Source organism: Cibotium barometz, chromosome 43, assembly GCF_041138505.1.
Source record: "Cibotium barometz isolate CiBa-2024 chromosome 43, ASM4113850v1, whole genome shotgun sequence".
NCBI classification, from domain to species: Eukaryota; Viridiplantae; Streptophyta; class Polypodiopsida; order Cyatheales; family Cibotiaceae; genus Cibotium; species Cibotium barometz.
Genome location: NC_141088.1, coordinates 25,007,044 through 25,018,532, shown reverse-complemented (window position 1 = coordinate 25,018,532; position 11,489 = coordinate 25,007,044). Strand labels below are relative to the sequence as shown.

Here is an 11,489-nt window from a genome sequence, read left to right as displayed (position 1 = left end):
TCTTTGGACCTTTTCGTATTGTATAATATGGTCTCCTACCTTGTAGGCCCTGAAGTGTTTGGGGACTTGTTTAGCCTCCTCAGCTTTAGCGCTTTCTTCCTCTAGTAGCTTTTTGGCTTCTTTCTCAACCACTAGCGCCAGTTTTTTGTTTCGTACTTTGTGCACATAGTGACAAAGCTTTTGGGGTTCGGGCTAGGAATCGACTAATTCTTTCTCCTTTTTTGTCATGGTGTTCATTGGAATGGGGAACTCGTCGAGCTCCTTTTGCCAAACTTGGCAGAAGTAGGAATGTGTGTCAAGCTTCCATATATCTCAACCAATGTTCTTCCGATTCTATCCGGAAGATATATTCCTACTTTCCTACGAAGCCTTCGAATTTATGGGTTTTGTAGGGGTGTCTTTCCCAAAACGGCCTTTCCTCTCTGACGCTTACCGTTTCATTTCATAAATTGTAGTATCACGCATACTTGTGTTCCTGAGCATGCAGAGGGATGTGATCTCCTACCCGTTGGCCATGGAAAATCAAGTACCTATGCATTTTGGAAGTATGTCCATGGTAGCAAGGATGTGCATCCAGTTCTTAGAGTCTTCAGGCTCTAGAGAGGTGCAAATTCCATACTATTCCATTCATCATCCAACATTTTATGGCATGTTTGGCATAGGTGGACTATCGTGGATCTTGTTATTGTCATCGAATCCTCTGCTAAGGGTCCCCCACTCATAGGATGGATCTTCCAAGAGCGTAGGCTGACCTTTAGCATCCGATCTTTCTTTCAGTATATGATCCGTGTCCCAGTCATAGATCATTCTGGTTTCCCTCATCCCAAGGTGCAATCATAAGAAATAGCCTGCTAGCAAAAGCTCATTACCACAAAGGTGTGTCGGAAGTTGGTTCCGATAATCTTAATCCTCAAATCCTGCAAAAGACCTATGGGCTTTGCAGTGGCTCCTTCAACAAGTTTGACGATTAACGCAGTGTCATATATGGGAGGTTTTCCCAAGTTTTCCCACCATTGTTTGGTAACAATGCTTACTCCGGCCCCACCATCTAGGATGGCGGTGACTTGAAGGTCATTAAAAGTTAAGGGAAATGTCACATTAAGTTCATCTCCTTTAAAGTACTACCCTAACTTGTTTACTCTTGGACCATGTGAATGACGGTGATTCCATCTGGTTCTGTGAATCCATCCTCATCAATCTCATTCAGAGCTCCCTAGTTTCACGTGTTCCTTCAAGCCATCCTTTCATCCAATCTTTCAAATCTTTCCATAGACTCGTGCTGCCTTGAAGGTGTGAATGGGAATCTGGACTTGTGAGGAGAGGAAGGAGGAAAGACCTACGATGTCTCTTGGAATGGGTGGGTATCGGGATATGAGCTTCTGTGTCAACTCTTTTTGGGGGACTGTCCCTTAGGTTATTGAGATATGCAGAAAATAGGGTCTACCTGTGCAGGACTAGCAGGCTTTTGGATCAATCTTTTGAGAAAGTTTCTCAGGGAAAGCTTGGTTGTCAGGACCTCTGTCAAGCTCTTGGTTTTCCTCAGTTAGTTCTAAGTTCGGCATAGGGGAACTTTTTGCAACGTGCCTTGCTTGGGGTTCCTCCTCTAATCGAGCTTGACACTTCATGACCAACAGCGGCCTTTAGCTTTTCCTTCGTGTTTGGGTATTCTGCTAATTTTCGGGGTAGCCGACTAGGATCTATTTTCCCTCTTGCTTGAGGGGAATATGGTATCATCTTCTCCTCATCAGATGAGGAAGATGACACATTGGTGGTTGTCCCCTCATCGAACCTGCTCTTTATGACCACACGGCTATCCCCTTTGCTGATCTTTGTGGCCTTTTTCTTCCGTGCCTAGTTGCGCGTGCTTGTTCAGGGACTTCTTTAGGGGATAAGATCCTTGCATGTCCCCGGGTTCCCTAGTTTTGTGATGTAGATGCTTTGGTGGCAGCGTGAGCTGTGGATCTCCTTCTACTTTGCATTCTAGCGATTGCATTTAGAGGCATCGTGTGTATGAAGCCCTTTTGTATGCTCAGCAGGTTAAGGCTAGTGCTAGGCTTAGCTTTATTCCCTTTCCCAATTATTCCCATTCTTAATGGACACTCCTTGTACATATGGTCTATCCCATAGCCTGTACATAAAGAAGTTAAGGTAGGAGTACTCACAGGAGTACTAGCCATCCCTTTCTTGATCGAACACTCAGCGATTCGATGAGGCCCAGCACAATGATAGCATTGCATAGGTAGTTGTTTAGCCATGTTGTTCAAGTCTTGTTTAGTTATTTGATGAGGCCCAGCACAATGATAGCATTGCATAGGCAATCATTTAGCCATGTTGTTCAAGTCTTGTCCCCCGTGGGTTTGCGGGCTGCTAGGTACACAAGGCACATGTGCTCACCCTCCATCATGTAATGACTTAGGACCTGTGAGGGTGGGTTGTTGCCTGACTCAATGGGTTTAAAGGTGGTACTGTTAATGGCTTCTCTCTCCTCACTTTCTTTACAGATTTTTGTTAAGGTCAAGTGGTGAATAGGGGTCACTTGAGGTAATGGTGGTTGCGACAGAAGAACTTGGGGTGGTAAGGGTACCTCGGGCACCCTAAGGATTCCTCTTGGGGCTACTTCTAGTTGAGGTGCATTGTGTTGCACTGGGGCTAACAAGGCCAATGGTTGTCTAGGCAAAGCCTAGGGTAGATCCCATGCTTTAGTAGCTCTTTGGTGGTAACAATTGGAGGTTTCGTGATTGCCCCACCTTTGGTAGTAAGCAAAGTAAAGAGTGGGTTAGGGTCTCAAATGTGGACACTCCGTAATAGTGTGGTTAGCTCGATAAATTAGGCATCATACTAGTTCCCTCTTTGGGTAAAGATGGGGTTTCCCAACCTGGTCACACGACCTTGGCCTATTCTTCAGTGTTGTGTCATTTGATGCATTAGTGTAGATACTAATTGTCCACTTGTTGTCTTGAAGAGGACGCTTTTCCCTTTCCTTCAGATTTTATGTTGGTAGTTTAAGTGCCCTCATGAAATTCCTAGGAATGAGTTCCCTTGAAATTATCCTTGAAATCCATGGCACTTCTATAGCATTGCTCCAAAGGAAGTGTGGGCTAGAGCATACATGGAGTTATGCAAGGCTACGTCTTCAAGGCCCTCTAGGAATCACCCGATCAGTCTTTCGTCAAAGAACTTGTCTCTATCGTTATAGCGAGAGTGGAGATATCTCATCCGATTGATGTAGTCCCAGATGGATTCTCCATCTTTCTGTCTTACGATGTGTAATTATTCGATTGGACTCCATCGAGTTTTGTGTCGAGATTCAAGTGCAACCCAAACTTTTGCACAATTTAGACCAAGTTGTGCATCATTTTTCCTCTATGGGTGGTGCAATCACATACTTTTTCATTTCTGTGATTGGATAGACCATGCCTTGCCTTAGATTCACCCATATCAACTTTTCTAGAGGCCAATCTTGTGTTTGCCCATATATTTTAGTATTCATCACACTTCAATGCACAAAGAATCAATCTACTGCACTCTAAAAGAATTTCATTCACAAATTTAGCATTCTAACACCGCATACATATAATTTTTAAAAAAAACATCCAAGGATAGATGCGTATAGTAAAAATATACTAGTTCTAGTATATTTCTTAGCTTTCCATGTCATGCCATAGTATTTTTATTATTGCTTATTGCACTGTGATGTCGTCTTGGTAAAGGATATTGTACTCTCATTTTTTTATATATTTATAACATCCTAGCATGGTGCTCATGCTAGAATTCATACACTTCCATCAGTTCACTCCATCTCCTCCTTTCCTGTCTTCTTTCTTCAGCTCTCAATTTTCAACCCTCCCTAATTATTGCTTATTGCACTATGATGTCATCTAGGTAGAGGATATTGTACTCTCATCAGATCGAGCCTTCTACATATTTATAACATTCAAGCATGGTGCTCATGCTAGAACTCATACATTTTCATCAGTTCACTCCATCTCCTCCTTTCTTGTCTTCTTTCTCTCAAATTTTCACCCCCCTAAAGATACCCTACATCTCATTAGCAAAGGCTCTCCAGAGACAAGTAGGGAAACTCATAGAAGAAGAGACAAATCTATATATTAGGTGTCGAATAGGGCTGAAACGTGAGGATGAGAAATTTTCTAGGGAAGAGGAAAGTAGGCTAAAATGGAAAACCTTTAGTAACAAAAGGAAGCCAGATAAATGTCTCTTCAGATTAGCAGAGGAGAAAAACAATAGGGAAGTGGTGGGGGGATCATAGATGAAAATGGGCAAGGATTGGGGGGAATTGATCTGATTGCCAAGAAGTGGGTAGAATTCCTAGGCTCCACTCTTAGCTTGAAAGAAGATTGTTCAAGCAAAAAGTTTGAAGTTGAGAATAAGCTGTTAGGACTGATTAATCATAGAGTGAACATAGATAAGGCCAAGTGGCTTGAGAGAGAGGTGGATGCAGATGAATCATGGTTGGCCCTTCTAAAGTTGGGGAGAGAGAAGCCCCCTGGGTGGGATAGTCTATCTGTTGAATTCTTTATTTCCTTTTGGCCATCCTTAAAGGACTTTCTATGGAAAATATGTAGAGAGGGCTTTAATTCTGATAATTTGGATAAAGACTTGAAAGAGGGGCTGGTGAAACTTATTCCCAAATAAGCAGCATGCAATAGGTTCAATCACAGGAGACTTCTCACTTTGTTGACTGTTATATATAAAATCTTAGCCAAAGTCATTTCCTTGAGGATTATCCCTGTTCTTCAAGAAATTATATCTAAGAGACAATATGGCTTTATAAAAGGCAGGTCAATCTATGACAATATCTATGCAACCATGCTAGGGAGGGATGTGGCCTTGAAAACCCATAAAAAGTGCATATTGCTGCAACTTGATCTAGATAAGGCCTATGACAAGGTTTATTGGTCATTTGTAGGCTAGGGTGATGGGAGAGGTTGGGATTTCGAATTAGGATGGCTACTTGTATAACTATTGTTCCCCAAAAAAAAAATTTTCATACATTTCCGAACCATACTAATGATATAAGTTATCGATAGCAAAGGTCTCAAGATACCTCTTCTCCTAGGTGCATCTATGAAAAACTATATAATGTGTATGAAAAACTATATAATGTGCTTCAATATCACCTACAGCATATTCTAGCAATGTCACATATGTGCAACATATCTAAAAGACCATTCAACGTTTTAATTATATCTAGCTTTTAAACCACATGCCTCAATATACTAGACTTTGTTTGCTTATCATCTCACCAACAAAGCTTTTGTAAAATTCCATGACATTTAATACACAAATAATCTATAACCTCCTTATTCCATAACACCTTAGTTCATGCATGGGGTTATTTGACACGTGGAAGTGGAATTAAAATGAGACAGTAAATACTCATGGAATTGATTAATCTAATTCTCCATGTGGAAAATCGTGTGGAAGTGGGATTGGAGTTGCACACGTGTGGAATTGCAATGGATGTGGGATTGGAATTGCACGTGTGGATCTCATAATCCTACATATGGAAATGCTAATTCCATGCATAAAATTATTAGATCTTATGTGGCCATGGAAAAGTCCTATTAGTCTAATTTGGATGTGTTTCTTGGTGTAGATTAATGTTGGCAGTAGCCATAGAATTGTAATTGCAAATTAAAACGCTAACCCTTCCTTGGTTCCTGAGGGGACTTGTGGCTTCCCTGCAGCTAGCTATGGTAAATGCCTTGGCAGCACCATGACTTTGGCAGGTATTTTCCAAATATCATGACATGATAAACCATCACCTTCTTTATTCAAAAAGACCAAGAAGAAAAATAAGACTCAGGCCCATCCTGTAGTACTGTGTAATCCATCCAACTTTCCCAGTAATAACATGAAGAAACGTGGTGTACTGACTCGAGATTCTTTCATACAACCAAACAATCAAAACAAGATACCATAATGAAGAAGAACCGGACACCAGATCATTAAGCAAAATACAAGAGGCAAGAGACTGCAAACAGCACTTGAGAGTGTTAAACTACAATGACCAGATCAGTGACTTGCAGCTTGCCACAACCATGGCAATGGACTTGGTAATATCAAATCTATTGAAAGGAGATTGCCTTTCATGAGTAACAAAAGAATAGAACTACCACCTGTACAACGACCCAACGGATTTAGCTGGGATGGGAACTAACAGCTTCTTGTTATTCTTGTGAACCAAAAAATGGCAGGAATTGAGAAACTAAATAGGTTGATAATAATTAAATAAGATAAGGGAGATGAAACCCTGCTGCGGGGGTGGGAATGAAACGAAAGCTCATCTAGTACAGCACCACCATTCTGCTATTTTGGTGATTAGAGAGGGTCGTACACGCAATCGACTCCACTTGCTAGCCTTCAAATGAGGATACAGTCCAAGAACGTGCTCAGCCATGAAGTCATGCCTAGTCAATACCCCCGAGATAGGAGACGTCTGCAAAAACAAAAACCCCTTTAGAGCTCATGAAACAGGCATAATTGATGCAGATAAAGCATTGAAAGGAGGTTGTGCCACTTGGCAACAGGAGCTCGCACCACTTGACAATGGGTGACACACTTACCCCTGGAGTTTTTGGCACAATGCAGAGATGCCGCAAACCAAGTTGCCGAAACAATGAGAAGGCCTTAGCTAGTGACATGTTATCCACAACTGTGTATGGGGATGTGTTTGTATATGGATGAAGATCTAGATACATGTCCAGTTGTTCTGCACTCAATTCTATATCCTCAATCTTTGTACCCTTCCCCGACCCAGGCTTTGCAAAATCAACGGAGCAAAACTGTACATTGGAAAACTCTCCCCGTTTCAGCAGCACTAGCAAGTGTGACCGTAGTATAAGACCATACAGTACAGGAGGTTCGGAAGATGAATGCTCTAGAACAGGGAAACCGTTATGATCGGTGAGCTTCAACACTTCCACTATGTTCCCCACCCTCTCTACTGCTGATAGGGTGACTGGAGGGCACGAACACACATCCATGGCTGTCAGGTGCTTCATGTAAGGTTCTGGTTTTTCTTCAAGAAAAGGAAGACCCTTAATGTGAAGTATCTGCTCATACACACTGTGGTTGAAGAGGTCCCCAATGGTCTTTGAGATGAGGAGTACAAGCATAGTCAGTGGAAGCATAAGAAGGTTGTTTGTGAGCTCGAGAAGAATCACACAGAGAGACACTGTCATTCTCATCGACCCTCCTAGCAGGGAGGCAGCGCCGAGATATGCATACACACCCTCATCCAAGTTGCTAAAAGAACTCATAAACTTGCCAAGGAGACGACCATATGCTGCCCCAATAATTATCACAGGTATGAAAAGACCTGATGGGATTGCTGTGCCGTAAGTGCCCAAAGCTAGGAAGAAGCTAGATGCCAAAAACATCAGTAGAGAACTGTACTGAAACACATTTGAAGTGTTTGTGCTGAATAAATTCCTTATAACATCATCATTAGTGTTGAGGAGAAGACCGGCAAGGTCATTGTAATAGCCAGCAGGGCAAGTAAACTGCTTATACTTTCCGGACAAACCACTTGAAGGACACTGATCACCTTCAGCACTGAGAGAAGGTGGACATGGAGTACATGTTCCCAACCATGGAAGTCCAAACATGAACACAGAAGTGATGAAAGCCACGAGAAGTGCTTGAGTGAGTTTGGCCAACGATCCATGCCTGCAGAACATCACGAACTCCATAAGCATGCAAAACAATGATCAATAAGCAAATAAGCCATGGCTAGAGTGCCCACCTGGCATGCCAACCCGAGTATGCCTTCACGATTCTCCCATTAAAGAAGGTAAATATGCTACCCAAACAGCCCCCAAGCAGGCCCAATATGACAACCGGTATCAGTTCCATAAACCCCACATAGGTTGACACAATCCCCATGTCAAACATGATCAAGCCGCCTGTTCCAAACATCCCACAGTTGCCACTTTCACAGTAATTGATGGCTAAACGCAGTGTAATGGCCACAGTTGCAGAGGTAAAGAATGCCCTCCATAACAGGGAGCTACGCCACCTGCAAAATGTTAAGAAAAATATTGGCACAAGCATCAATCAATTTGATAGCCCTCCCTAGCTTCCCTCCCTCCCTCTCTCTCTCTCTCTCTCTCTCTCAATTGTGGTTGTGGTTATCCAACTGACTTCTTCTTCTTCTTTCTCAATTGCAGTTGTGGTTATCCAACTGACTTCTTCTTCTTTCTCTTTCTCCTTCTCCTCCTCCTCCTCCTCCTCCTCCTCCTGCTTCTGCTTCTGCTTCTGCTTCTGCTCGTCCTCCTTTTTCACCTTCTGCTTCTGCATCTTCTTCTTCTTCTTTCTTCCTTCTCCTTCTCCTTCTCATTCTCCTTCTGCTTCTGCTGCTTCTCCTCCTCATTCACCTTCTGCTGCTGCTTCTTTCTTCTTCTTCTTCTCTCTCTCTCTCTCTCTCTCTCTCTCTCTCTCTCACACACACACACACATCGACACAGGCTACTACCAAGATGCTGCTTCTTCCAATGCGAATAGCACTCCTCCAACAGGGGCACGGAAAGCTGCAGCAACTCCGGCAGCAGCACCGCATGTTACAAGATCTCGACGATCTCTATCATTTTTGAAGTACCGTAGCCATCTCCATGTCAACCGATACTGTCTAGAGCCACCTTGGCTGAGAAGTGATGCAATACAAGATCCTATATGAACCAAAGGTCCTTCTTTCCCAACATCCAGGCCACCTGCTACAGCACCAATGCTCCCAAATACCTGTGTTATCATTCACAACTCTCAGAACCGGTTATCAACATCTCAGTTTCTATATGTATGCTAACTAAAATGACACATTACCTTCACTAAAAGGGTCTTTGGTGCAAGGATGTTGGGGGCATCAACACCATTCAAGTATGCTTTCACTTCAGGTATCCCTGACCCTGCTGCTGCAGGTGCAATGAATGCACAAAGAGTGGCAGAAGCAAGCACAAGCAACATGTTGTTTCCGGCAAAGATGGAGAACGCTACCCCATACCTGCAATGGAAAAAAGAATGGATTAAATGCACGTGCATTTAACCCTCGTATTGCTAATATACAATCTCAACCTAGCTTCTCTCCACAGCACTCAGGTCTCCCCAATGCCTGCACCTTCACACTAATATCCAGTTTCAATCAGCTACAACGCAACATGCCTAAGAATTGATGTCATCATCTACCTGTTTTCATTCAGGTATTTTGTTGTTTGGAGAAGCTTGTAGCCAGCTATATTTTCAACAGCCATGTTGATTGCAAAGGCCACCAATCCTGTACACAAGCCTACTAAGCATGACATCGTCCATTTGAGGACGATGTATTGCAGTATTTGGACACGAGTCCTTGATCTCCAATCTTGTTTAAACACATCATTCTCCATAATCCTGAAAGAAGAAAAAGGATTATATGAGAAAGAACCCATCTTTGCAAGCAAAATTGCATGGACATGAATGGCACCAGCATGGCACACCCCCACATAGCATGGCATGGCATGGCATGGCAAGGCAAGATACAGCATGGTATGACACGTCATATCAAGCACTGCACCGCACAGAATGAAATAAATTGGTAAGCCACTGCATGGCACGCCAAGCCTCAGCATGGTGTCACCCCCCATGGCATCACATGTATGCCCGCCACACTTCATTACAAGACCATTATTCATAACTTTAACAAAAATCAATCAAAGCAGCATTGGGTTTGATCGGAAGATAGAGTATATGAGGCTATGCAAAGTTATGCATTGAAGAGAAACTTACTCATAGTCAAGGCTCTCTATGTGCGAGCATTTGATGCCGATGATGGCCGTCTGAGAGGTTCCATTAGGCACCGCGCTACACCCTCTTTTCAAAAGTGTGCTTGGTAGTAGAGGCTCTGAGCATCCATTCTCCATGTCAATGGTTGTTGCATCCTCATTCTTCAATACAAAATCATCCCTTAACGTAGAATCTGTGTGGCTGTGTTCATTGTACAAGGCCATATCGTAGGATTCATCCAATTGATCCATCATGTGAGAAGCTTTATACAAAACTCTCTTGTGCGCGGTAACACAGATTAGCGTTAACCCGCCTTAAATAAGCGTTGAACTGCAATTAAAGAACATCAAAGAAACCGATACATTAGCAACAAATCATTGAAGATGATTAGAAGCAAGCTTCAAGAAAATGCGATGGGGGAGAGTAAAACCTCGCCCTCTTCGGTTGGGTGCTGCAGGGGGCCTTGAAAGGTAGCAAGAAAGCATTATAATTTTGAGGCAAGACGTTGATGGGCGATGAGGATAAAGGCACCATAAACTCAAGAAGAGGCCAGGGAGATCAATTTGTACCAAAAACCCATGGGTGAGCAAGAGTTTTGTCAGGGGTGGAAAGAGCCCTCAATTTTGAAAGCTTCGGAGCCCTTCTTGGGATATGGCAGAGACCCATATCAAAGAAGGGCGTGCCGATCACTGCAAATGCATGTAGCAATCCGACAGATGATAGATATAACCAGGTGTTGTTTCAATCATGAAGAGGGCACTGGGGATGTTTGTCGACCTGGCTTTGGCTACCTGTGTATAGGTGGGCACTGGGGATGTTTAGGGTGGCGCAATGGAGAAGCTATAAAAGCCCATTCTTCTTTTCGAATTTTTAACAGATTGGATGATGGATCGATGGAGTGTTCGTGTCATGCAGGAGAAAATTGGCCCCACCCAACCTTACCCCAATCTCGTGCATGGCGAAAAGGTCCCCCCACTTCACACCAGCCACACTTAAACGAAGAGGTTGTTCACATGGAACATGCATGTTGAACTACATGTAAACTTTACATCAACACGCAATGATGTAAAGTTTGCATGTAGTTCAACATCACAACCCATACAATGCTGATGGTTTGCACCCCAGTTTAATAACAATCTTTGGAATTTAAGTGTGAAGAAATAATTGAGCCCCATACAACCCTTAACGTTTTGAACCTTGATTGCCACCTGAGCATACATGTCCAAATGTCATTTTCAAGTCCACTTAACTTCACCATGGAAGCATGCAATATGGAGAAGCTCACACTACCAAGTTATCTACCAAGTAACGTGATGGACTCGAAAGATATATGAAGCATATCTAAACATAAAATCTTTATGTTGATCATGCTGATCATGTGAGTGATGTACTATGGTTGCCCAACTTTCAAAACCACTTGTGATCTCTCTCTCTCTCTCTCTCTCTCTCTCTCTCTCTCTATGAGAGTGATGTGCTATCTGTTGTCACATCTTATGAGTAACAAGCATAGTACACCTTGGGTGATTCGGCACACTTACATGTGTAGTGTGTGTGAGAGACTACTCCAAGGGCATAGAGTCTACGGACTCCAAATCCTCGTGTTGTTTTGTCGAGGCATTGGAATTTGAGGAGGGAAGAGAGTGTATTAGTGCTTGTATTTTTCAACCAATTAAAATAAGGAGGACAACTCTTAAATCTATCTAGTTTTTGTT

At 42.8% G+C, this 11,489-nt stretch overlaps 1 protein-coding gene across 1 annotated transcript; it reads right to left on the bottom strand.

Moving 5' to 3' along the window:
• Positions 1–5,982: 5,982 nt before the first annotated feature.
• On the bottom strand, positions 5,983–10,624 carry LOC147613717 (chloride channel protein CLC-c-like). The gene is made up of 8 exons (XM_086781684.1): positions 10,208–10,624; positions 9,781–10,107; positions 9,205–9,405; positions 8,845–9,022; positions 8,501–8,763; positions 7,772–8,044; positions 6,591–7,695; positions 5,983–6,463 (listed from the first exon to the last, which is right to left on the bottom strand). Exons 2-8 carry the CDS (start codon positions 10,029–10,031, stop codon positions 6,308–6,310), a joined length of 2,427 nt encoding a protein of 808 aa, XP_086637810.1. The 5' UTR covers positions 10,032–10,107; positions 10,208–10,624; the 3' UTR covers positions 5,983–6,307.
• Between the last annotated feature and the right edge of the window lie 865 nt (positions 10,625–11,489).

Bases quoted from the DNA above. Each gene is read 5' to 3' on its own strand.
- LOC147613717 (XM_086781684.1), bottom strand. From the start codon at position 10,031: ATGATGGATCAATTGGATGAATCCTACGATATGGCCTTGTACAATGAA. The intron at 9,406-9,780 runs GTAAGTTTCTCT...TTCTTCTTTCAG, and splicing joins ATAGAGAGCCTTGACTATGA to GATTATGGAGAATGATGTGT. The intron at 6,464-6,590 runs GTAAGTGTGTCA...TTGTTTTTGCAG, and splicing joins TTGTGCCAAAAACTCCAGGG to ACGTCTCCTATCTCGGGGGT.